This window comes from Gymnogyps californianus, chromosome 21 (assembly GCF_018139145.2).
Source record: "Gymnogyps californianus isolate 813 chromosome 21, ASM1813914v2, whole genome shotgun sequence".
Classification (NCBI taxonomy): domain Eukaryota; kingdom Metazoa; phylum Chordata; class Aves; order Accipitriformes; family Cathartidae; genus Gymnogyps; species Gymnogyps californianus.
Window position 1 is genome coordinate 155,309 of NC_059491.1, and position 24,984 is coordinate 180,292.

Consider the following 24,984-nt stretch of genomic DNA (forward strand, 5'->3'; position numbering starts at 1 on the left):
TGTCGACTAATTAAAGTTATTCACTAAATTAACATTTTATGGGCTCGCTGCAGAGTCACAGAATATCCGTACATGTCCTAACGCTCATTCACTGTATTTCCTGTTGTATCTTTCTCACTTCTTTGCTACTTAATCTTTTCTCCTCTACCTTCCTCCTTTCCAACTCCAACACGTCACGGATGGCAAAGTCACATCATAACCAATCTGCTTGCTAAGATGCTTACCAACTAAAAATAAGCTGATGTTTACTCTAGATTTTCTAAATTGCACTGGTATTAAAATCATGAATAGATGCTGATTCTTTATGTATATAAGTCTTTCTAGCCTTGAAGTCTGCATCTGATTATAAGCACTTCAGAGAAACATGAGGTCCTCAAAATACACCTGATGCAAAGACTTCATTCCTCACGTGATTCGGGAGTCTTCGTTATACTTTTAACAGAGTTGTTGGCCTCAACAGCTGCAAGGTTATTAACAAGCAAAATCTCCCTCTTCTTACTTTTGCTTATTTCACTGACTGAAAAATAAGCAGTCAATATCCTCAAAACGCAGACTGGTTCTAATCCTACAGATGAGATATGAACATTGTTATTTTAAATAACTTTTGTCCATTTGGCATTTTTATTAGTATCATACTCTTACTATACAAATCACTAAATAAGTTCAAGTATGGCATGTTAACTTTATGTGCCAGTTCAACATTGCATAAATTATAGCTCTTGCGCTGCTTTTTTTTTAATAAAAAAAAAATTAGCACCTCATTGAATTTCTGAACTTTTGGGAAAAATATTAAGTAATTTCTGCTTTACTACTGCTAAATACAGTCTTTAGATTAAGTATATATAGAAGCCACAAAAGGGTCAATGACGTATCTGGATGAGCCAATCTAAGAATTAGGCAAACAGCTTATGAGGACCCATGCAGCAGCAGCAACCTAATCTACATGCGAGACCATAATGAACACCTCGGTCTGTGATTCAGGCAAGCTTCCTTGGTGTACTGAAGTAAGCGAGCCCCGAGAAGAACTCCGGATCACAGCTACAGCAGGTCCTCGATTCTGACTTTAGCTCTCTCCTCAAGTTAAGCACATCAAGTCAAGCAACACGACAATGGGTTCTACACGCTGTCAAGAGTTACCTGTTAACTTTGCTTTGCCTCGCGAAACTTCCAGCTGAACAGCCATTTGACTCAGGGCTGCAGAAACGAGTTCTGTCGGAGTTTGGCCCATTAAACTGTTTCCCGCTAGAGCTGGCTCCCGTACGCAAGCCTGCATCCCCCCGATGCTCCCCCTCCCGCCTCCCCGAGTCGGCAGGGCTGCACGCCTCCTCTCGCTCGCCCCCAGCCCCCGCAGCGGCAGCCGGTGACCAACTCGCGCCGGGTTCCGAGCTGCCCCCTCGGAGTCTGCCCACGTCCATCTCTGGTCCGCAGAACGCTTCAACGCAGGGGCATCGGCCGCCGCGGCCTGGCTCCTCAGCGCCTTCAGACCCCCGACCTTCGGCACAGGAGACGGGCCTCGCGAGCCTGCTGCGGGAACAACAAACGCCGCCTCAAGGGAACGCGGGAGGAGCGAGCCCACCCCTCGCCGCTGAGCCGACCGCTCATTCGCGCCGGTTCTCGTCCTCCTGCGCTACTCTCCGGCACGCGCCCCCTCTCCTCACGGCCAGGCAGCGCCCTCAGCTCGCAGAAGCAGACCCCAGCTGCTCCCGGGCGGCGGCGGCGGCGGCGGCGGCGGCGGCGGCGGCCGCCGCTTACGCCTTCCCGCCCCCCGAGCCCCCCCCCCCCCGCCGCCCCTCCAGAGGCCGCGCCTCTCCCGCCGACCCCGGGCCCTACCTGCTCCGGGCAGGGAGGGACGCGCCAGCCCCGCCGGGGAGCGCCGGTTAGCCGAGCGGGCCGCCGTGAGGCGCCGCACCCCCGCCCCCGCCCCAGCGCCGCGCGGTTACGTAACGGCGGCCGCACGCGGCGGCCCCCGCTCCCACACACCTCGGCCACGTGCGCCGCGCCCCGCCCCGCCCCGGACAGAGAGGAGGAGGCGGAGCCAGGGTCAGAGCCGCTTTATTGGAGGGGACGCCGCGCAGGCTGGGCGGCCGCGGGGGCGGCGCCCCGCCCCTCACGCGCCGCCGCACGCGGCCCCCGTGCGCGCGCCTGCCCCGCCGCCACGTGCGGCGCCGCCCCCGGGCGGAGAGCGGCCGGCAGCGCCCCGCGGGCCGCAGGCGGGAACCGGCGCTCGGCCGGGCCTTCGGCTTCGGCGGCCCGGCCCCGCGGGAAGGGCTCGGCGGGGCGGCTGCCGCCGCGGCTCCTCCGCGGCGGAGACGGCGAGGCGGCGCCCGCGCGCGTTCAGCGTTAGCGAAGGCATCGGTGCTCAGCGGCGTGGCGGGTTCTTCCGCTGCTAGGAGCTGCCGCTACCGCGTCATTAAGGCTAGGCGGGGAGAGCCCGGGCTGGCGGCGGAGGCGGCCCCAGCAAGGCACAGGTCAGTGTACGGAGCCCACCCCGCCGCGAGGGCTCCGAGGAGGGGCGGGCGGGTGAGGAGGATGGAGGAAAAAAAAATCCCACACCGGTCTACGGAGCCTGTGACCCCTTACGGCACCGACCGTGGAAATTCTAGAGCCACATCCTCCTCACCAGCTCTGTGCCCCGGTTTATTAAGGCACTGTGCAAGTGGTGGGCTGTGCTTGTTAGTAATTAATGACAGGAGTGTCTTAAGGCAACCAGGTAAAGTTAGTTAACATTTCAGTAATCAAAATAGTTTTGCTTTAAAACAGCAGTAAATGGGCTGAAAATACAGCAAGTTTGAAGTGGAGAGGCTGAAGATGGCACCTTCAGTTGATCTGAGTTTCTTCCTGTAACTCATGAAGACACATTCCAGACTACAAAAAGAAGAAAGAGGTTGGACAAAGGACAGTCTCCTTCAGCCCCTCACCAAAACAACCCTGCATTTTAAGAATTTAAGATACTAGAGATAGGTAAAGAAGGATTTAAGAGCTTCCCACGCTGGTTTTCCTAGTTTTAGTTTTCCTTTGTGCTTGCACACTGACGCTTCTCACCCAGGACTATGTATCTGTTGCCAATGGTTACTGCAGTGTTTGTTACTGTACTACAGCACAAGCTTAAAACTTTGTCCTCCCATGAAATACTAGGGGATTACATGAGAATTCAAACCCAAGACTGAACTATATGTTCCTGGCTCGCTATCCTGACCCGATGGTAGTATCATTTCACCCAGCAGCAAAGTCTCTACTTGGAAAAAAGCCTACCTACTATGGCAGCGCGCTTGGAACTGCCACACTGCAAGGATTCATCTAGCAAGAAGCTGGGGCAGATGAAAACCAGTTCTCAGACAAGGGAGGCATATGGTATTTCTACTTCTGCAACATGCAGCTGTAAAAAACCCGGGTTGTTCCTGGTTTCCAAGTCCTTGCTGTCTTCCCTTTCATCTGCTTCACTCTGCACAGGTGTTTGAGATTCAGCTACTGGAGCTCCCACAGTGGTCACAGTTTACCACTCACTGCAGGCAACAGTTGTTAAAGCAGTCACTGCTATTTCAAATTAATGTTTTATATACTTTCATTTGAGTATCCTGGCTTTATTTAAACTGTACCAGTCAGTGAATTAACACCATCTATTCCAACTCTTGAGAAATCCCCAGTTTGGTGAAACTTACCAATAATGATGATGATGATAATGAGAACAACAGCTATCAATATTGCCCACATCTGTGAAAAAAGCCATACAACACTTACTACAAACCATGCAGCAGCATTAACTGGCCTTTAGGGTACAGGAAAGCAGCCCCGGCAAGGTGCTTTTGCACCGTGTGCTAGATCTAACACGGCAAGTGAAAATTCTTCAGTAAGCAAGCTTGATTCACCATTACCACTCAGAGACAGCAGGCTGTGCACACAGGCCAGGCAGACCAACAGGCCCTTTTCCATTGTGCCTCTGTGCAAAGCCCGTCTCGGGTGACTATACAAGCAGGAGTAAAGAACTGTTAAACATCACTTCTACTCTTACACTATACCACATCTTTCACTGTCTTTGTGGCTCAAAGAAGATTCCAACCTTTGCCAACAGCTGCAAGTACAGGAGTCTGAGTGAGCTCCTTCTGCTTTCTAATACTTCCTGCACATTCACTCAGTCTATGCGTTTTTGGCCTTTCTCTTCCTGTTGCCCAAAGCCTCAGATTACTGAGGTGTTTCCCTCTGGCCATTACCATCTTTGACAAGGTCTTGCATCAACGAGCATGGCTGGTAATTCAGCTTTTGGTTACTTCACCTAACCACTACGCCGTGTTTTAAAAATAGATACTGAAACTTAAGTAACATTGGCTAAAGTTACTTTTACTTCTGCCTTTTCAGACACCGATTGTAATAGCGTTAATTGCAATACTGCATAGTGTAAGTATACAAGCCATGGTTACCTTACAGTTCTTCCACCAGTACTTTCTTTTCAGCTTGGCTGCACTGGTCTCAAACTGGGAAGCTCCTGCTTGCAGTGCATCAGCACGGTCATCCAGCTCTGACAGCTTCTGATCTCGCTCCAATACCTTGTCCACATTCACTCTCATGATGTCAACCACCTACATCAGTTCAATGCTTACAGTAAGTTATTAGTTCTAGCACCCATTGTGGAACTTAACTGCAGGCAACAGATAGCAACACACGGTAGTCAATGTTCTCTTCTCAGAAGTCGGAGCTATTGCCTTTTAGCATATCCAGTCATAAGCCTAAACAAAACTGTGAAATTCACCTGCGGCTGGAAGCCCCTGATACCTACTTTAAAGTGTCAGTAGTGCCTGTTGTGCTGGCATTCCCTTAAACCTGGGCAATAATTGCTGACTCGCTTCAGAAGGAGTTGAGGCATATAAACATGATGGTCAGCCACGTGTCAAAAAATACTGTCGGTAGCCAGCCTGGCTTTTGGACTCCCCAGAAATCTGGACGTGTCGTATTTGGCAGTCAGCCTTCATTGCTACTGATGAGAAAAAAGCTTGTTCTCTGTAAGAACGACGGTTTTTGTCTTTACTTATGCCAAATCCTCAAGCACCGAGTTTGCAGCTAATGTTTGGACACTGGTAACTTCTCTCTACTTCCCCACTCCAGCTGAATGGATTTTTTTTAACCTCTGCAAGAGTTAAGATGACACAAGTATAATAAAGCTAGCTGAATGATAAGAGGCTTCCCCTTCCTATAATGAGGGGGAAACCGATTTGGCCAAAATATCCCTTCTAGTTATATAGGTTTCCTGACGGAAAATGATTACACTGCTATCAGACTAGACTTTTACCTCATCTACTTGGTGCTGAGTCTGCTGAAGACGACGATTACTGCCAGCAGCCACATTTGAGCCTCCAGGGATACTGGCTGACCTGCAGTAAAGAAAGTCATCATTATTCTGTTTAGCTTTTGATAGGTTGTGGTTTGGTTTTAAGTGGATATGCTTAGAGTACACAAGTTATCTGATATTCCTGCAAACAGGGAACTTGTATCATTGGAATAAATATGGGGCAGTTTCCTACCGGAAAAGTGATGTTTTAACAGCTGACAGTAGGTTTAAGTCATGCAGTGACCCAAACATCTTGCCAACGAATTGCTTGACGTGCTAAAAGGCAGCAGTGGCTTGCTAATACTACAGTTTACAATAAGGCATATGACAACTCCTACAACAGTAGGGCTCAAACATTTAAGAGTCTGGGCTCAGGGGTGTTCTTGTTTTCCAGTATGAACACAAAGACTAAGCTTTGAGATACAGTAGTTTACAAAAAATTAAATACAGGAACTTAATGGTTATTCTAACTATGTGCTCTTTCAGTGGTTACCTCTGTCTCTATTCTTTTGAAACAGTTGACATGGAGCAAAAGAAAGCACAAGGAGGAAAAAGCATTCAGCATATACAACGATTTCCCTCTGGTCAGCTTTGAATTCATAACTTCAGGCAGTCGAGTTCTTTTTACCAGCTGCAACACCCTGCATCTTTGTAACGGATGCAAGAGCCTCTGTACGTACTTCTCATATCCTTCTCACTGCTTTACCAAGTTTTTGTTGCATATCTCTAGAACTACCTGTACTCAATTTGCTTTTCCATGTTTTCATTTCTTCTGCATCAGAAGCATGTACTGTTTAGTGTATCCTGATACTCAAACGAGCTGAATCTGAGTATTGGCTGTATTTACACATTTGCACATTGACTTGTAATTTACATTTAGCAAGAACAAACGCATACATGCACAACGAGCAAACCAGGAAGCCCGTGACAAAGCTCCAGAGCAGTCCGTGTATAATACAATATAACTGCTCCTCTGTTTTGGCACTTAAGTCACCCTTTCGTGCTGTTTCGCTGCTGGTCCCAGACTGAAGAGTCTCGGAAATGAAACCTCTTCCGCAGAGCAGAGGTTCCAAACACAACAACAAGCCAGGCACCAGAAAGCGCTCTCTCGGTGCTCGGGCTACACGGGCAGCGCTTTCACAGAGACGCCCGGGGCCGGCAGAACTCCGCCCAGGCTACCAGGGAGCCGCCAGGACAGGACAGCCCGCCCGAGCAGAAGCCAAACGCCGCGGTACCCGGCCCGAGCAGCGGCTCGGGGCGTGCGGCCCGAGAGACGGCTAGGCTCGGCCTCCCGCCACCGGCCGCGCCCCGCGACTCCACGCACAGCCGCGCCCGGAAGCCTCCGCCCGCGGGCGGCGCCGTCCCAGGGGCACCCAGCCGACACCGGCGGGCAGGGCCGGGCCGGGCCGGGCCGCCCGCGCGGCGCACTAGGCCTAGGCCTGCCCCTGCTCCCGTCGCCACCGCCACCGCCCGCCCGGGCGCGGCCGGGCCCGCCGCCGCTCCCCGGCTTCCCCGGCCGCGGCCCGCACTCACATCCTGCCGGCGGGGTCGGACCGCTGCACGGCCGAGGCGTCCGGGCGGCTCCCAACGGGAACTGCGCGCAGCCCCGGCAGCGCCCAGGATGTGACGACAGACAGGGGCGGGGCATGGGCGGGGTCTGGTGCCACACCCCGCAGGGCGGGACATGGGGAACCACGCCCCCAAAAGGGCGTTACCACCGAGACCACGCCCTCGGACGAGGGCGGGGGTTGGGGCCACGCCCCCGGAAGAGGGCGGGGACAGTGCGCGCGGGGCAGGAGGGCGTGTCACCGCCGCGTCAGGCGCCGCGGGGGGGTGGTGGTGGGGCGGTTGTCCTTCCCCCCCCCTCGCCCCCCACCCCGTTTCGGTCCCACAGCGGCCTGAGGGGAGCCGGCCCCGGGCAGGCAGGTGTTAACAAGCGGCAATACACGAGGGAGCTGGGGCCAGGCCGCCCGGTGAGGGGTGGGGGCTGCGGGCAGGAACGTGGGCTTGGACCCGACTGTGGCAGGACGTGGTGGGCCGGGCCTGAGGCGCGGGCGGGCCGGGGGAGACTTGAGGAGAGGACACCCCCCCCCGGCTCCCCTCCGCTGCGGTGATGTGGTGGTGGTGCTGTGTCGGCTTTTTGGGGGGGGGAGTGTCTGGGGCGGGGGGGTGCTGGGAGCCGACGAGGCCTGCTGTGCTGCTGTTCTGCACAGCGTGCCTTATCCCGGCCTCTGTGTGCGGGACAGGCCAGTATAGTTGACAGCGGTGCGTATGTGTAGTGCATGGGTGCACACGCGCACCCCCCCCACATACTCCCCCCTCCGGCCCCCCCCAGCCACTTTCTGGGCAGGACATGGCGGGCTCCTCTGTCCATCTTCTGGTGTTAATGCGTCTTGGTGTACATTTCGGGGCTGCTGCCTGTGTGTGTGTGCGAGACCCCAGTTCTCTGTGGTAGCACCCTCAGAAGTGGTGCAATTACATTGCCTTACTAGCAAACACTTGGCCTGAACTGCTGGGTCCATGTGGTGATTTTGAGATATCATTGTACTTATACAGCGGGAAAAGAGTGCGTGGTTGTTTGTGGTTTTTTTTTTTTTAATTGTAGCAGCGTGTGCCTTGCATCACCTGAGGGCAAGGGGAAGATGCGGAAGGGTGAAGGCCTGCCAAGGTCGGTAGGTTTGTTCTTATCCCTCTTGCTGATTGTGAAGGGCTCTTGGTGTGACCGAAGCCCAGAAGTACACCTGGGCTCATTTCTCAGAGACCTAGCGGGGTTATGCCTATACTGGGCCTGGCTGGGATGGAGCTGATGTTTTTCATCGCAGCCTGTACGGTGCTGTCTTTTCGATTTGTGACCAAAACAGTTGATAACACGCTGATGTTTTGGCTCTCGCTGAACAGTGCTTGCATGGCATCAAGGCCTTCTCTGTTTCTCACGCTGCCCCCGCAGCGAGTAGGCTGGGGGCGGCTGAGAGGCTGAAGGGGACACAGCCAGGACAGCTGTGGCAAACAGAGCGCAGGGCTGCTCCACGCCAGATAACATAATCCTCAGCAATAAAGCTGCGTGGGGTGATGGTGGTCTTTCCAAGGTATCGGGCTGCTGGTGGGAGGTCGTGAGCGGCTGCCTGTGCATCACTTGTTCTTACTTTTGTTCTTTTCCTTCACTTATTAAACTGTCTTTATCTTACCCCAGGCATTTTTTTCTCAGGTTTGCCCTTCCAGTTCTCTTCCTCCATGCCACTGGGGAGAAGCGGGGAGGTGGGGGAGTGAGCAAGCAGCTGGTAGGTGCTTACTTTCTGGCCAGGGTCAACCCACCACGATGCTAAAGGAGAACCCAGCAATTAACAGGCACGTAAAATGGAAAATCGGCAAAGTGTCTGTGAGCAAATCGGGGAGTTAAATGCTGATTTAAAGAGAAACATAATTAACCTTGTTCCTCTGTAGTCCAGAAGAAACTCTCTTAATGAAATCTCGTCTTCTGTTGTGGCCCTGGGTTTTGGAAGAACTTACTCATAATAGTACTAACATAGTCTTTCACAAACCAGATGATTAATTTATTAAAGCTGCTTTTCCCTGCTAGGCTAGCCTTGTAGTCAGGTACAAAAGTTGCATTATTGAGGGTTGTTGGTTCATGTAACTGTTCAGTGCAATAGTTATTAAGTCTCAGTTATTAGTATTATTGTGTTATTAAGTGTGACCTCTTAGGTTTCTGCATCAGCAGGCCTCTTGAATTCGCCTCTAGGATTCGCCTTTGCTTTGTGCACAATGTAGGATTTAGCGTTCTCCTACTAGGTGTGCACGGTTTCTCATGAAAAGCCCAGACACCGTGCTCTGAAAGTAATTGTCTACTGAAGAGGAACTGAAAAGAATTTGATCTCAGAAAAGCTAGTCATCCGTAGATGAGTACGTATCTGCCATGTTTACACTATTATATAGAACTGCTTTGCGTTAGAAAACCTCATCAGAATTGGGGCCATCTGAGGGCTGGTGAAATATTTACAAATATGTAGCATTGTGTCACTTTACGTAATTTCACAGAACGTTTCCAGATTTGAAAAACTACAGCATATTGCCTTGAAAACTAACTTCCACCAAACCAGGCCGCTAGCTGCAGCTGGGCAGAACTTGCATTTTAAGGACAAATGGATTTTTAATGCTTTTGTGTAGTTGTAGCCATCTCGGCAAAACCTGTAATTTGAAGCTTGGATATGATGGGTAGATGGGTACCCAGCGCCTGTGGTTTTAAAACAGTTTCCCTTTCTGCTCTAAGAGCGCAGACAACACTCAAAAGGAAAAGTTTCTGCTTGGGGTGAGGGCCTCGGGGGCAGAGACAGAGGGTGGATGGCGTGTACAGGTTTTGTCTAGCAGCTGCCAGCGTGGGAGCCCCGGCAGGGCCTCGGGTCCCAGCCGGCAGCGCAGAACAGTCATGGAGCTCTGGGCTGGCCTCTGAACCGGAGAAGGACCGGGCTGGCCCTGCCGTGCAGGGGAGCTGCAGAGCACCACGGGGCAGCGGCACTCTTCAGCAGGAGACCCGGAAGAGTTTGCCGCCCGAGAAATAGAGAGTTCCTCTCACACATGCTGCTTTGCACACGAGATGAAGGTTACGCACTGGAATACAGCAGCAGAAAGGGCTGCAGATCCAGGGACCGTGTAGTTGCCTTCAGGGAATCCCCCCACGCGCCAGGGGCTGCACGCCTGCTCGCAGGCAGGCTGTGGCCTGCTCAGATGATAACCCGTAAGAAACCAGATGCTACTTACAAGCCGGCCACGTAGTAGAAGAAACGCTTTTTTTTCATGGTTACTTACAGTGACGAAAGGACCACATCACTCTTTTAAACTAGGATGGAAAAGACGTGTTTAAAAAAAGGCGCACGCTTTGTATGGGGAAATTTTCTTTGTTTTTAATTTACAGCAGAAAGAATATAAAGCATTCAGAAAACATTTTCCATATTTTAAGGGCAATTCAAAACATTTTGCATGGTTCCAGCAGCTGAGTTCTTCAACAGATCCATTGATTCAGTGATGCTTTACATGCACGGTTACAAAAATAAAACTTACAAAAGAGAAGACATCTATACTAGTTTTACATGCAAGTCTTGGGGACCCCCCATTGGGCACCAGCTATTGTGTGGAACTGCCATAAGCGTGCAACCAGAGAGGGGGTTCATGTTATATTCTGTTATTTCTTTCACACAGTATTACTGCTGTCGAATGTGTTTCACAAAGGAGCAATTCCATTATCAGAAGACAGAAGATCTGGCTCCTGGCACTTGGGAATTCGAATTTTCCCGGCAAGCTGCACTTACATATCTTCCGTGACAATGTAAGTTCCGCAACCAAGGAAAGGGTGAGCAGAATCACTTCGCTGCGGGGGGAGTCCTTCCGACTCCCCAGTGATACACTGAAGGGTTATGGCCCGACACAACAAAGCACTCGGAAGCTGTACTTAGCTTCAAGCATGCAAGTAGTTCTGTTGCGCCCGTGGAATTGCTTGCATGTTTAACAGCAAGTACATGCTTAAACGTTTGGCTGAAGCAGGGTCTAGATTAGTAGATACACCACCAGGCCCATGGATCTGGAAGAGTAATTTGAAATAGCTCTGTATATTACTGAATCATTTTCGGTAAAGACAGGGAGTTAAAACATTTCCACTGAGGTCACTACTCTTGTTAGGAAAAGGTCGATTCTATATTGTCACGTACTGGTTAATGGGAGCAACATTTCGGTTTCAAAATGTCAGAGTTCTTCCAGTATTAGTACAGAGCATTTCCAATTCATTCCAAAGGAGATTCTTCGGCACCTCCTGTTCCGCTTTTGCGTGAGAGAAAAATTTAACAGTTAAGGTCCCAATTCCATACAGTAAATCGAGGCTATGAGGCTGCCCACAGGCACAGTGTGAGCGCCAGACCATTCCTTTTTCTTCTTTCCCTTTTTTTAAATTGAATCAGGTCATAAAGCAGCAGTTCAGAAATGTACAAGAGAATTCTGATAATGAGCTATAGCACATCTACTGTAATTCAATGCTGGCAGTGAAAAGAAGTAATTAAAAACAGGTACAATTATAGAAAAGGCACCAAGAGCACTGACCCCAGTTTTTTTGCCACAATCTTTGTTTTTACTCTTCTTTTAAAGACACCAGTTTAAAAGCTTCTTATGTGTGAATATTTTTAGGCTTCACAACAAGCCTTGCATTTAAACATTGCAGTTGGTGGCCAGGATCAAGCAAGAACAAGTATTCCAAAACTAACGATCTCAAATTTACACCAGTCCATTCAGAAATTTTAAACTGCCACGAGCAAAACAAACGCACAGGAGCAGTTTCTGATCTCGGACACACGTACATAACCCACAGTAACGACACGGACTTCAGGAGTTTCTTCCCTTACATTCCTGTGTAATAAAGATCAGAACCTGGTTCCCATTGTTGAGAATTTGTGACAGTTTTAAATTCGTAGTTCAATTTAAAAAAATCTAATTTCTTTGGCTCCTCACTATGTGGAAATAGCAATATACCATGACACCCCTACAAGATCAGTTTGCATCTTTTTTTAAGTTTTACTTAATTTTTTTAAATTTTTTGTGCAATTTTTATTACATTTTCTGACTTCCAGCAGGAGATATGAAAATGTGAAACATATTTTCTACTTTCGTACTATTTCTTTTTTTTTTTTTTTTTTCATTTTATGTTCATTCTAAGTGTTCTTTATTGGAGTGAGTGTATGGTGTTAAGCTAGATACGGTTTTTGTACTCTTATGATTATCTGCTTTGCAAAAGTAACTTAATTTTCTTAAGCAATATTAGCATTCACATTACTTGGCACCATTGGCAAAAGAAAAAAAAAAAGACGGGGGAAAAAAAAAGAAGGAAGGAATAAATAAATTAAATCCAACCAAACCAAACTCCTGGTAGCCAAAATCAAATGTAAACATATCCTTTTTTTTTTCCTTTTTTTTTTTTTTTAAGTAATGTTGCTCTGCCTTTTTTCCTAAGTCTAAATACAGTAGCTCTTTTTTGCCATTTAGTCATGCTTTAGCAAAAATGTTCTTCTAAAGAACATTTAAAATAAAGTTTCTTATAGTGAAATAAAGTTTTTGTTTCATTTTACAGACCATAGCCACTAATGCTTTGCTTTGTTCATTTCTTTTTCTTGAGTTCATGCACATATCTCTTTGTTTGAATATATACAATATGTACAAACAATACATCCACACTCTTCTCGTTCATTCAGACAAAACTATACAAATAATAATTTTATCTTGCCAAGTTATTGACCCTTTGTGAATAAAATATTTAGTAATTAATCAATATATTCCCTTTCAAATATTTTTTCTCATTTTCCATTTCTACCTTCTATATATACAGAAACTGCCCAGATTTTGATGAAGTAGCCAAAATAAGAAATTTACTGGCCAGAATGCAGCACCACTCTGATCTTTAGGTGGTATAAAATGTCCAGGCAACATATGTATGTGACTCTGCAAAATGACGAGAGGTTTGACAAGTACTTAAGATAAAAAGCTACATGTTTTACAAAGTAGTTTAAGAACTTAATGTAAATAATAGTACATGAAAGTAAGGCTAGAAAATAAAGTGCTGAATATGAGAGAAAGGACATGACAACTGATACGTTTGCAGGTTCTAGTAAAAATACCAAAAAAACTTGTTAAAACTCGCTTAAGCTGCTCGCTCCGTTCCTCACGCGTTACCCGTTTATCTCATACACCAACCCCTTCTGTAAGTTCCCACGGGATGTATTAAAAACCTGCAGATTTAAAAAGTTGCATTAAGTGTGCTGTAGAGATTTAAATAAAACACAAAGGACAGAAGTGCGAAGGAAATGAGGATGCATGGACCCAATAAAGATGTACTGATCTAAGCCCCTCCACTGAGACTCTCAAAGCTTCAGTTTCTTGGAGATGACTGACAGGTGCAGGAACAGCATTCTTGTGTTGCTTGTGCATTCCCACCTTTTCTTAACAATATTTTTGGTATAATATTTGTACAGTTCCACATGTTGTTTAATACAGCCCTATATGAAAAGGATAATTAATCGCTTCTTCCTTCTCGGAGAATGAAGCAACTCACAATTTCCTCCTGGTGTCTTTTGTTTTCCCCATGATCCAACAGAAGATTGAGTTCCAAGATGTCTTGCTGAACAAATTAAAAGTTGTCCATGAAAGTGCAAATGCAATGACCAAAACATTACTGTTAAAATCCTGCAGCTGGTATTTCCAGAACTGCAGTGGGTATTTTTGTTGTTGTTGTTGTTGCATGTCTCTGCTAAAAACAGAAAATGAAAACAGTCTGAAAAGCAATGTCACATTGCTACGGGATGCTGCTGCGTATCTTCAAGTTCCTTGGCCTTTTTCAATTCTTTCACTCTGAAAAAACAAAGAGGAGCTATATAACACTTCTATTGCAACTCTCTCTCAAGACAGAAAAATCAAAATGATTCCTCACTCTAGCCTCCCGTGCAAAAGAGCCAGCTCCCAGAGAAATGACAGGAGGGTAATACGTTCCTGACACCATAAACAGTTGGAAGCGCAAGAATGGGCCACTAGAAATCCGAGACAAAACACATTTGGAAGGATATACTTATTTCCAACTACTGTTTTTTCCTGGTATTTGTACCTACAGCTCGACTTCCTTCTGGTAGTGCCCTATTTAAGCGCTCGGGGGGTTTCTGGACTGCTGTTCATTAACTGCTTTTGCAGCTGCCTGCAATTCCAGCTGTTACGGCAAAGGGGCTTTTCAGTGTTGACCTCTTTTTCTCCATACATCCCTAAAGCGGGGACAATTGGATGTGCCCAGCACAGCAGGGAAAAATCAGTCAGTCGCACTCACAAGGGAAGCTTGATGTTGAATCAGAATCTTACCTAAGAAAGTGTTTATATGCGAGCAGAAGAACCGGTACGGGTGTGAAGAAAGACAATTTACTTCACACTTACTCTAGCTGCTAGCAGCTGTATTTTCTAGCACGCTGTTGGTAGCAGATTCATGTTTTTCCCAGCCAGCGGTGGAGGACACTGCGTGCCAAGGGAGATGAACCTACAACATGGAAGAGTCCCTCTCCCTAGATGTGGCCTGATGCTTCAGTTCTCAACGCTTTAAAATGCATGCCATACATTACCTCCTCTAGCACTTCTCAGCATAAGAACTAACTCATCACTGAAAGCTGAAATAATTAAAAATTAAATTAAAAGGATGAAGAGAAGGGAGTCATTTCAATCCCATCAAGTAAAGCAGAATTCTGCACCGGTGCTGGAGTAGCAGCAATCCTCTGCTCAGGCTGACAGACCGGCTGCGTGTCGGTGAAGGCTCCCTGCAAAGGAGCCAAAACAAATCCACGGGGACTTCCCGCGCTGCCCCTAAACCCGAAGGCAGGCGCCCAGCCGAGCCTGGGGCAGCTTGGCTCTGCCTCCTTTTGCAGGGAGCTCCTTTCTGCAGTGCGATCCCTTTGCCACCTGCCTCCGCGTGCCTTCCCTCTGCTACTGCGAGGGGAGGACCCCCCCGAAAGGAGCAGAACACAGCCTACCTTAAGGTGATCTAGCAAAGCATGTACGTGCCCAACTGATGTAGCAAAAAGGTGAAAGGACAAATAACGAAGGTATGGTACGAAGAATTGTGTCAGAGCTGCAAGTCTGTGTAACAGAATCTGACTAAGAGTGAATGAATTTAACAAAGCCTAAGTAAATATAGATAGTAAAAGACGTCGGGAGAGCTAAGCAGCAGCAATGCCATTTGTAGCTTCCGTACGTAGACTTCCACTCACACATCCTCTTTTGGCTCTTGCACCAGCCTGCTAATATAAGGATATGATGAAGCCTATAAACTGACCTCTGTAAATACACCTCCATTTCACTGTTTTATTTATTCGTTTTTCTGCATGTACTGTTACTCAGAATCACAGTCAAAAGGGAGCTGGCTGTTTTAGCTGACTCAAAGCTCTAGCACTCAAAGGCGTTCTCTTTATTTGTGAAACTGGGGGAAACAGGAGTCAATGAATAAATCACACTAACCAATACGCAGGTCAGACCTTTGCTAATTACCTTAATTCCACCGAACTGTTTGAGACTATCATGTATGGAAAGACAGAGGGCTCTGCTAGTCCAAATGCACATGCCGTTTTCAGAGCCTGAAGACCTACATCCAAGGGGCCACGGCACTCCTCGGAAATCCAAGTCCGGCAGAGGCGTGCCTCAGTACGGCTCTCCCCGATGCCAAGAAGTGCTCTGATCCCCAGGCTGAGGAAGGGGCAAGGCAGCAAGCAGCACCGCTGGTTCCGAATTCCTCCTTGGGTAGTGCTGTGCCGAGCCTAAACGCCTGCTACAACCTCACAGAGACATTTTCTACAGGGACGTGTTGGCTCTGCGCAAGCTGGCGTCTAAAAGCCCCTGCTGACGCCAGGGGAGCGGGGGCTTCGGCACCCCACAGAAGGCAGCAGCAAGCCTCTGCTCGCCCCCCGTGGGTGACGACGTATTATGGTGCTACCTGCTGGGTAAGTCCAGATCGTCCTTTCATTATAGGAAACAGGAGGAGGACTGGTACTTTCAGTACACTGAAAATGCTCACAAATGACAAGCTGACCGTCTTCAGTATATTTAGTTTTCTTTCTTTTCTTGCAGCAGAAAAGCAGCCTCGCCCTTGAAATTATTACTAATATTTCTATTACTGCACCGCTTAGAAGCAGAAGGTGAGCCAAGATCCCTGTTGTGCTAGAAAAACGTGGTGTGCCTCTGTGCCCTAGGCAATTTTTAAGGCTTAGATTAACTACGTTCAAGATACCATCAATTAATGCATGATTTGCAGTGCAACTTCCAAGTGTTTTCTGTTGCACTTCAGTACTGTAATGTAAAATTAACCTGTTATTATAGATCTCTTACTGAGAACATGCACATTAGATAAGCTGGTGGCTCTTTCACTGAGACATGCTCTACCTTAGTTTAGCACTTAACATGCAAGGGCTACACTAACAAAGCACTTTCGCTGGAAGAATGCAAGACATGCTTTGCTGCAAACTTCAACCTACGGCATGCAATATCTGTACTGGTGCAGACCTACTGAATCTGTTTAACTGGAACACACATGCCAACGGAAGTTAACTACTACGGCGCTCCACATTTGCACTAGTACAGATCCTATTCAGAAATATGCAACGCTTTCCTTGGACAAGCGTGCTTTACACTGGTTTACAGATTTTCAGGCTTATAAAAATGTTGCAAGTGCAATGATAATTACTGCTTAAAAACACAAGCGCATACTAGTACAGAACTTCCCTGCAGCACAGTTACAGACTTTGAAATTTGTCATGGGTACATTACCGGAAGATGCTGTTTAGTATGTAATGGCTTAAAACAAACCCTGCGTTCCACGGCACTTATAAACTTAAGCTTCAAGATGATGACCATCCAAATTATTAAGCTACCACATTTTTTTTATTAAACTAACCTCTGTGTTCAGTATACGTAACTGTGCATGTGTTACATTAAAAATGGGAGTGCAGGTAGGTACTACGAGTCCTTTACTTGTATAATACGCTGCCCGGTAGGTATGAAGACCTGCAGTCTGCGGCTGACAATCTCTCCTCCTCGTTCAGAAGAGCTGGCATTGTTCTCCCCGCTCCCGGCAGCTGGCTCGAGGCAGCCCCGCTCAGCTGTAGGATCTGCAGCGTAGCACAGCCGGAGTGGAACTGCAGTACCTCGAACTGCTACCAGTAACTGAGCAAGTCCATGGCCAGACCGACGCCTGGGAAGCGCTGAAGCGGCGTTAGGAGTGCCCTGCTTCTTCCCCAAACCAGGGCTAAACATGAAGTGCCAGAACCAGTGTACGCATCAAGCTAGATACCAGACCAGGTAGTCCATTTATTTAAATTATAAAACAACTGTTCTTAAACAAGCCTCTGAACTGCTTTATCAAGAGAACCTAAACTAATTGTTTTCAACCAATTAATTCTTTATTGGATAGTCTGTACTGCAGCCTTTCCTGTGTCTTAAAAGTCCTTCTAGTCCTCATTTAACACTTCTTTTCTTTTTGAGTAAGTTCCTCACTGAGTGGTACTTTCATTTGATTTTGTTGCAACAATATAAAGCGTCAACGTGAGCGTGGGCCTGGTATTTCCTCTTCATTAATGCTCGGTGTAATAAACCCTCTAAATTTTCAAATGCAGTTACAGTTTGACCAGGGAAGAATTTTGGACAAATTAGGACCCTTGAAAATAGAAATCCACTGAGTAAGTACTGCTAGGAGAGCTTTTAAGTGAACAATGTAGCATTGCCTTCATGCTGGAAGGCTTGTCCACTCTTAAATTCAGGCAGAGGAAGAGGGCCAAAGTGTAGCATTTGCAGCTGCAAGCGTTAATAAACTGCTCTTAAGAAAAAGAACACTACTGGAATTTATAGAGTGGTACAGCAGAAAGGATGTTCTTAGAGATGTTTCAATCCAGTTCGGTAGACTTGCAGTGAGACTTTTTTTTAATAACAGAAAAAAATGAGCGTGCTGAGAGCAAGCAATACCAGCAGGCCACGTGCGGCTGGACGGTGCGCAAACCTCTCCAGAGGTCTACGGGCACGGTATGCTGGTTCGGATCACTTCTGGAAGTGCCTCCAGCTGCATGGGGACCGGAGGTGAGGACAGGTCAAGTGACGCACGGCTGCAAGCCAGAGCGCACCAGAAAGGGTAACAGGCTCTGGCTGTTGCGAGACTCCAAACAAGAAGTACCATCCTACTTCAGCAGCTACTGAAACCATGCACAGAATTGCAAGGACCGTAAATTTGGTTTTGCAGTGATGAAGCCTTCAACAAAAACCTCCTCAAATAACATCGCCTCTAGACAGTAAGCGCCTCTAAGGGACAAAGTCATTCCCTCAGCAATTGCTGAAGAGCAGATGGACGGAAAAAGCACGTGCAATAGAGATGAGCACTGATAAGGTGTCTGAGTCACAGCCGTGGTGCTGACGCACAGAAAGGGGAAAGAAGATGATTTCAACTATGAGCTTTGAACCCTGACACTCGGGAGCTACGTCCCAGTTCCCAGATTGCTCCAGCCAGAGGAAGCTTCCTGCCCTTCGAACTGTGTTACTTACTTGGACACCATACAGGAGGTTGCATCATTACGTGCTGAAGCAATGTAGAAAGCAACAGCCCCAGAAGCGAGCAGCAGCTCCTCTCCCCACGCGCCCTCCCCAGTCTTGTATGGGAGTGTATCAGCAAATGAATTAGGCCTACTTAGAAAAAGTTACAGCAAACGATGGCTTCATGGGTAAAGCGTAACACAAAGCTGCTTCATCAAATTTACTCCATAATGCCCAGCCAGGGAAATGTTTAATGAATCTGAATGCTGAAGATCAGTATAAAGGACAGGGTGCAGGAGCCAGAGGAGGCTGTCTGGCGAGTTACCTGTTGCTCTGAGAGCCGAAATGGCCTGTGGGACATTTAAGAAAAGGGAGCTCTTGCCTTTTTCCAGAGATCTCATTTGGGCAGCAAAACAAAAAAGACAGAAAGGCCCAATAAGAATGACACCCCAGAGCACGCGGTCTGCGACTGAACACACACATTTGAGCTCCAAATACATTCAGCCCCTGCAAGAGGTAAATGAAAAAAGACATTACTTTGAAAACTTTTGTTGCAGGTACAGTGACGCATATCCCAATATGACATGTTCTCACATCGTCCTGAACTCCAACGAACGGGACTTTTTGATCCCTTAAAATTCTCCCCCATTCTCAATCTTACTAGGAGACGTAAGGAACCGGGTACTTAAATGCAACGGCTGCTGCATAGCACATATTGAAAACACAAAAACCACAAGTCCTAGTTGCACAGGAGTAGGAAAGGGTTTGTTGCTGAAATGCCAAGAGAGGGAAGGGTATGCAGAGAACAACAAAATATACTAGATGATGTTTATTCAGGTATGAAATAAAGTTGTACTTACCAGAGAAACTGACTTCAGGTGTTACATGCACACTCCCCAAACCGGAGAGCAGCATTTAATCAAACCGTAAGAAACGGGGTGGGGGTAAGGGGATCTATTTTTAAATGAAAGATGCCGTGAATGAATACATTCTTTATTACTCATGATCATAGATAACAAGTGCACTTGTTCTGCCCCAGCGCGGGCAGAAGTTTCGCTGTAGGCAGAAAGCGATCGGCTAGCCTAATGATGTGGAAAGACTTGCTCCCTGTGATCCGCTCCAGATCACCTCCCTAACCAAGAGTACGGCGGAGAGGGTCACAGTTCAAGCGGACGTGTGTTTTTGTTCATGTCCTATGTCCGGACCTTGAGCAAAGCCCTCCTTCACAGGAGGCTACAGTGGATGGTTTAACCGATGAGCAGGGAGACATTCGTGTAGCAGGCACTGTGATTAGCTGAAATCTGTGTGCTGGAGTGGGTTCCCCTGAGATGAAAACTATTACTTAAAGGCAATAGTAACTGTATTTTTTTTTTTCCCTAGAAAGTTTTTTTAATTTCTACCACAGAAAGATAGCGAGTTTTGTCTCACATAAGTTGGCCAATAAAATCTCCCGCCTCTCCCTCTTTACTGATCCTGGTGTAATGTAACCCAAATAAATCCAGAAAAATTAATGGAATCAATTTGAAAAGAAGTTTTCAAACTGAAACGTGGAAGCAAATGCTGCGATCGTTCATCTGCACACACAGACTACATAAGCACGGTGTCAGTGTACAGAATACATCAAGTTTGTATATTACAGACAGACATACGTTTGCATGCATTCCTTCAGCATATATGGACATGTCAGCTTGCGCACATCAGAAGGCCCAGAAATACTCTTCTTATGTGCATGCACGCCAGCAGCGTATGCACACAAGTCGCTATCAGAATGCAAAGCAGCAAAGAATCGTTTGCTGTAACAGAGTTATTTTGGCAGAACAGCAGCTAATACATTTTGTGAGAGTTCATAGCTTACTTTTTCCAGAGAAGCAGAGAACTCCCCGATCTCCTGATCAATCCCACATCACTTGCCATTCAAGGCAAAACCTGCAAATGCTACTAAACTTCCAGAATCTGCTTCCTGCTAGTATCTCCTACGCTGTTACATACAGAAAGCCTTAAAGTGCAACAACTATTTCTCCTCCAGTACCGATGAACGGCCTGTCAGCTGCACCTAGAGCAGAATCACCATACAGTATCTACAGAGCGTGCCCTCAGGGCTGGCTTCCCCAGCTTCGCTCAAGCCCAGGCAGCCACGCACTAGCTGTGGGCCTGGACCCTCCGTGTGCTCCTCTTTACAGTCCTCTCTACTAGTGCACGGACCACACAAGACAGGCCAGTTTTAGTGTATCTTGAGACTGCAGCATGCATCTGCTCTCTTAGTAGGAATTCTGGCCTTGAATGGAAAGGCACGATAGCACAATTGCTTTGTTCTTTTACGTTCAAGTTGTACATTGCACATTCTTTTCAGTTTTGAATCCAACTAGCCCACTTTGGTATGCACATTTTAAGTTTAAATTATTTTTCCTCTTCATAGAACAAAGGTCTTAAAACATCTCCCCTCCCGTCTGGCCCGCAAAGGTTACACACAGTGCTGCTCGTGGAGAACGCAGCACAGCTTCCAGCCCGTGCCGCTCCCAGGGCTGCAGAGTGCACCGCGCAGGGGTGTTCTGTGGGCAGCCCCAGCCCGCGGACACCAGGGCAGACGGAGGTGCCCGAGAGCACGGCGCAGCAGGAACTGCGCTGGCATGCCTGCAGGCGGCCAGCCAAATCAGTTAAGCAGGAATTCTCTGAGAGAAGGAAGACTGAGAGGAGAGCACCAAAACTGCAACAGGAGTAGCTGGAGGCAGGAACGTATTTTGAGCATACCAGCATCTAGCTGCAGACATGCACGCTAGTCCCCTTTCTTACACACTGTGGGACGTGGTCCACGGCTAGCCAGACAAAACCAGGAAGGACTGGGAGATCCCCAGTTATCTCCAGGTAGTCAGACAACAGGTCTCACCAGGAAGCCCCCTGCTGCAGAACGAGTCTGAGGCAGTGCAGGGAGAAAAACATTTGCTGTGTCTCTTCTCTTCCTGCAACTCCTACCTTGCACCACTTTCTTCCAATTCTGCTGCTTTTGAAAGGGCTTCAGACCCTCGACAGGACTGTAGCACTTGCCTCTTGCTCAGAGAAAAGACAGAGCGGGTGCATCCACCGTTCCGGCTGGCACGGGCCCTGCAGCTCAGCCTTCTCTGTCCCGCGACCCAAAGCGCGTTGGGGGGCTGCAAGGCTGGCTCCGCACCTGCGCGCCACAGAGTTCAAGGGTTCCCGCTGCGACAGGCGTGCGCTGCGTGGCGGGGGCTGCGGAGCCGCAGCTCCTTGCTCAGGCCCATCGCGGGGCAGGAGGAAGGAGGTCGGGACGCTGCCTGCCGGGGAGGGACGGTGTGCTGTTGAGCCAGCCCCGGGCAGCTCTGCCCTGCAGCGTACTGCTCTACGGGCTGCTAAGTAAAATGTCGTCATTTGCCTGCAGCGTTCATTACTGTCCCACGGATACGGTAACTGACCCCAAGATTAAAGATGGTGAAACTTGCTGGTGTTTTTTCATGTAAGAGCAGACACTTACTTCTGTCCTTACAACAGAGGAAGGTCGATTTATCTAATCAGAATGACTTTTTTTTAAAGTTACTTACAGTGAATTTTATTTTTCAAAAACAAATTGGTTTTTCTTCAAGAGGCTTTTGAAACCAGACACCCAACTGTAGACCAAAAATTACCAGCCCTAGTTATACACAAAGCATCAGGTTAGTAAAAACAAGTCACCCAGTCAGTCCACCATTATGAGAATACAAGCTATTTTTACACAGTTCCTGAATTAACCTGCATTAGTTGTAAAGCACATTACCATAAGTGCTGAGACCTGGAGCTATAGTTTTCCAGCTAACGACTTCACAGCATTGGTGCCTCTGCAATCAGTAACGTTTCTCTTCATCAGGGCAAGATCCATGAAAGTGGCACTTAAACAGTTAAGGCACATCTGGGCCTTTGTCCCCGTTTCATCCAATTTTTACTTCATTTGTCATTAGTAAAGAACCTAGATTGTTACTTGTAAAAAAGTGAGGATATGTGACCAAAAAATGGTAGCACAAAAGTCATAGTTTGGAAAGAGATGTCATTAGCTATCGCTTCTTTGTTAGGCTCAATAGTTAAACAAATAACGATGCCTACAGCAGGCTTAAGCCCGACTCATACTCTCACTCCCAAGTCATAAAAATCATCTCTGCAATTCCAAGTCAGTAAAACTCCATGATCAACAATTCAGTTGTCTTTTCTGAACGTTAGGTGGAAGCAAGAGTCCAGGTCATCCCTCCCTCTGCCTCTCCTCCCTTGCTGAAATAGTAGTAATAAGCACACAAATGGTGTCACTTCCGACTGCAGTTTTTGACAAAAAATAACCCCGCGGTCCTACAACACAATTACAGCACCTTCATCTTCGTTTCAGGTTTTTTGTTTTCCTTCCCACTACACAGACTAACAGCCGAGAGAAGCAGTTGTCAGAAAGCTGGCCCTAGTAAGGTAACCAGACGTGTAACTTACCGAAGACCAACTTCTAGAAGGCAAGCATTGGTGCTTAACCACCTTAGGGAGTAAAAAGCAGTGTGAGGAGCTCTTTGCTTCTCTCTGGCTCATGCAGAAACAAACACCCATCTAGAGTAGGCTGCATGCGTACTGCAGCTTCCTACGATCTAGCCTGAATTGCTGTCGCAGTCCCATGACAAAGGGCATCGTTACTCCTTGAGTGTGTGTGAGTGCAGACCCCGTCAAGTTCCAAAACCTACTAACAGCCATTTTGGATACTGAAAAAATATCCCACCGACAACGCCACCTAAGCATGCCCATGATGAATATACATGTCCTTTTTCACACGTTCATGCATTGGCAACATCTACTGCAGAGCTCTGTCCTGTTATAAAAGCAGCAGTGTTAGTCATTGCAGTAGGGTTAGTTTATACAGGATTCTGCTTTATATAATTAATGGAGGTGAAACTTACTGGCATATCTCGGCTGCAGCCCCATGCAAGCAAGCAGAAAGCAAAAATATTTAAAATGGAAGAGAGGACCTGGCTAGCAGGCAGCTACACTCACCCTTTTGTACAGCCTATGGTCCACCAGTGGGCTTCAGATTGCAAAACAATACCAAAGAGCTATTAGCACACACATGGCAATAACCGTACCTTACCAAGAGCTTCACTTCAGGGAGGAGGAGACAACACTTCTGCTTGCCTGGAGAGAAAGAACCCTTCCCACTCCTGCCTACGGGACTCCTCGTCTTTACTAGGGAAGGACAGTCCTGTGTTCAGGTGGTTTAGGGCAGGATGTAATAAGCAAGTAAAGTAAACCCAATCCTGTCGTCTCCATGGCATTTCTAGCTGCATCCTGCCTTCCCGTGCAGCAATCACCTGTTTTCTATCTCATTCCAAATGCTACTCCATAAAAAACACTGCAGATCATAATCACAGCCTGGCAATGGTGTAGATACCTCTCAGAAGAGTACGTTTTTCCTAAGAATCAGAGAAAGAATAGGAAATAGGAGGTTACCTTCCCAGTGAAAGCTGACTGTATGGACCACACATGGATCCAGCTCAGCAAACCCACACCCACTTCGGAGCTCCCGCATTTCCTGGCGGCTCTAGATGTGTCATATCTGGGGATCACTAAGCAGGTGGAGTCTTTCCAAAACCATTACATATGCAAACCCTCGATTCTGCCTCACACGGGACAGCGTGCCAGGAGACAGCTCAACTCACAGTAGGTGTAAGGGCAAGTTTTAGGTTGACAGTTAGTCAAGTGCCAGCCGACAGGTCCGGGCACCACGGGAACACAGGCAAAGCTCGCCTGGGGGGCCAGGAAGTTTCTACTTCTCATTCTCAACAAACAACACTTCTGTGACAAGTCATGTTGATACCATGTTATGGCTGATGCATGTTTTTCACCAGATTTTTGAGAATATGACAATAGATGGATAAATACGATTTTTTTTCCGAAGTCAAAAGGAAACGATACATGTCTGACCGTCAGAATGACTGCTGCTGATGAATGACCACTTTTGTCTCCGTGACACCTGATAATATTCAGCTACTAGAGCTCCAGCATCTTCTCTAAGAATACATCCGACCAAAACTTACGTTTCTTTTCCGATTTTCATCAACGTCTACGCATCCACTACTGAGAGCTCCAACTGCAGAACCTCTCTCATTAACTCAAAACATCTGAAATACCATCTGATCAGGCAACAAGCGTAAGTTCAGGAGATCAGAAAACACAAGACCATCACGCCTATGCACCCTAGATCCTCAAGCTGATAGGAATCATGTTTGCACTACTGAGCCTTTCTGCCAAAAAGCTAATAAGCAAAATAGGACAAGACGACCATTTAAGCTGTTCTGAATGCTAGCAGAGAAAGAGTTCTCATAATTGGCTTAAAGTAGACTTCAATCAATTTAAAATAGGAAAAAAACAACCAACCAGATGTTTGCCAGGGGAAAGCCTGAGAAAATCTTGCCTAAAGGCTACAGAATAAGCTCTTAGTAAGAGTCATTTATTGGCCCAGCAACAGAATCTGCTTGTGGACAAAAACCTAGGTTAAACAGTTTCTTTTTTTTTTTAAGGTTGAATTTCTGAACTTTAAGAATTTACTGCCTTTTCACTTAGCTCACTATCCTTAGGACAGACCG

At 47.4% G+C, this 24,984-nt stretch overlaps 2 protein-coding genes across 5 annotated transcripts in view; both read right to left on the bottom strand.

Annotated features, from left to right (window-relative positions):
* Window positions 1–2,339: 2,339 nt before the first annotated feature.
* VAMP3 (vesicle associated membrane protein 3) lies at window positions 2,340–6,906 on the bottom strand. The gene is made up of 5 exons (XM_050909575.1): window positions 6,854–6,906; window positions 5,282–5,363; window positions 4,416–4,574; window positions 3,660–3,711; window positions 2,340–2,865 (listed from the first exon to the last, which is right to left on the bottom strand). Coding segments are annotated over exons 1-5 (315 nt in total). The 5' UTR covers window positions 6,856–6,906; the 3' UTR covers window positions 2,340–2,845.
* A 5,091-nt stretch (window positions 6,907–11,997) lies between these two features.
* Window positions 11,998–24,984, bottom strand: part of CAMTA1 (calmodulin binding transcription activator 1) — a 314,118-nt gene continuing 301,131 nt past the window's right edge. For 2 of the 4 annotated variants that reach the window (XM_050909535.1, XM_050909537.1), the window contains exons 22-24: window positions 23,396–23,426; window positions 18,714–18,895; window positions 11,998–13,699 (exon numbers count right to left, since the gene is read on the bottom strand). In XM_050909535.1, coding sequence (XP_050765492.1) covers window positions 13,636–13,699; window positions 18,714–18,895; window positions 23,396–23,426 — 277 coding nt within the window. In that variant the 3' untranslated portion in view covers window positions 11,998–13,635. The remainder of the gene's footprint in view (window positions 13,700–18,713; window positions 18,896–23,395; window positions 23,427–24,984) is intronic. The other 2 variants (XM_050909538.1, XM_050909539.1) reach the window with 1 other exon arrangement.

Excerpts from the sequence above, each read along its gene's own strand:
- VAMP3 (XM_050909575.1), bottom strand. Across the intron at positions 4,575-5,281 it reads CTCAGCACCAAGTAGATGAG|GTGGTTGACATCATGAGAGT; the intron begins GTAAAAGTCTAG and ends GAACTGATGTAG. Across the intron at positions 2,866-3,659 it reads TATCATCATCATCATTATTG|TCTGGAATGTGTCTTCATGA; the intron begins GTAAGTTTCACC and ends TTCTTTTTGTAG.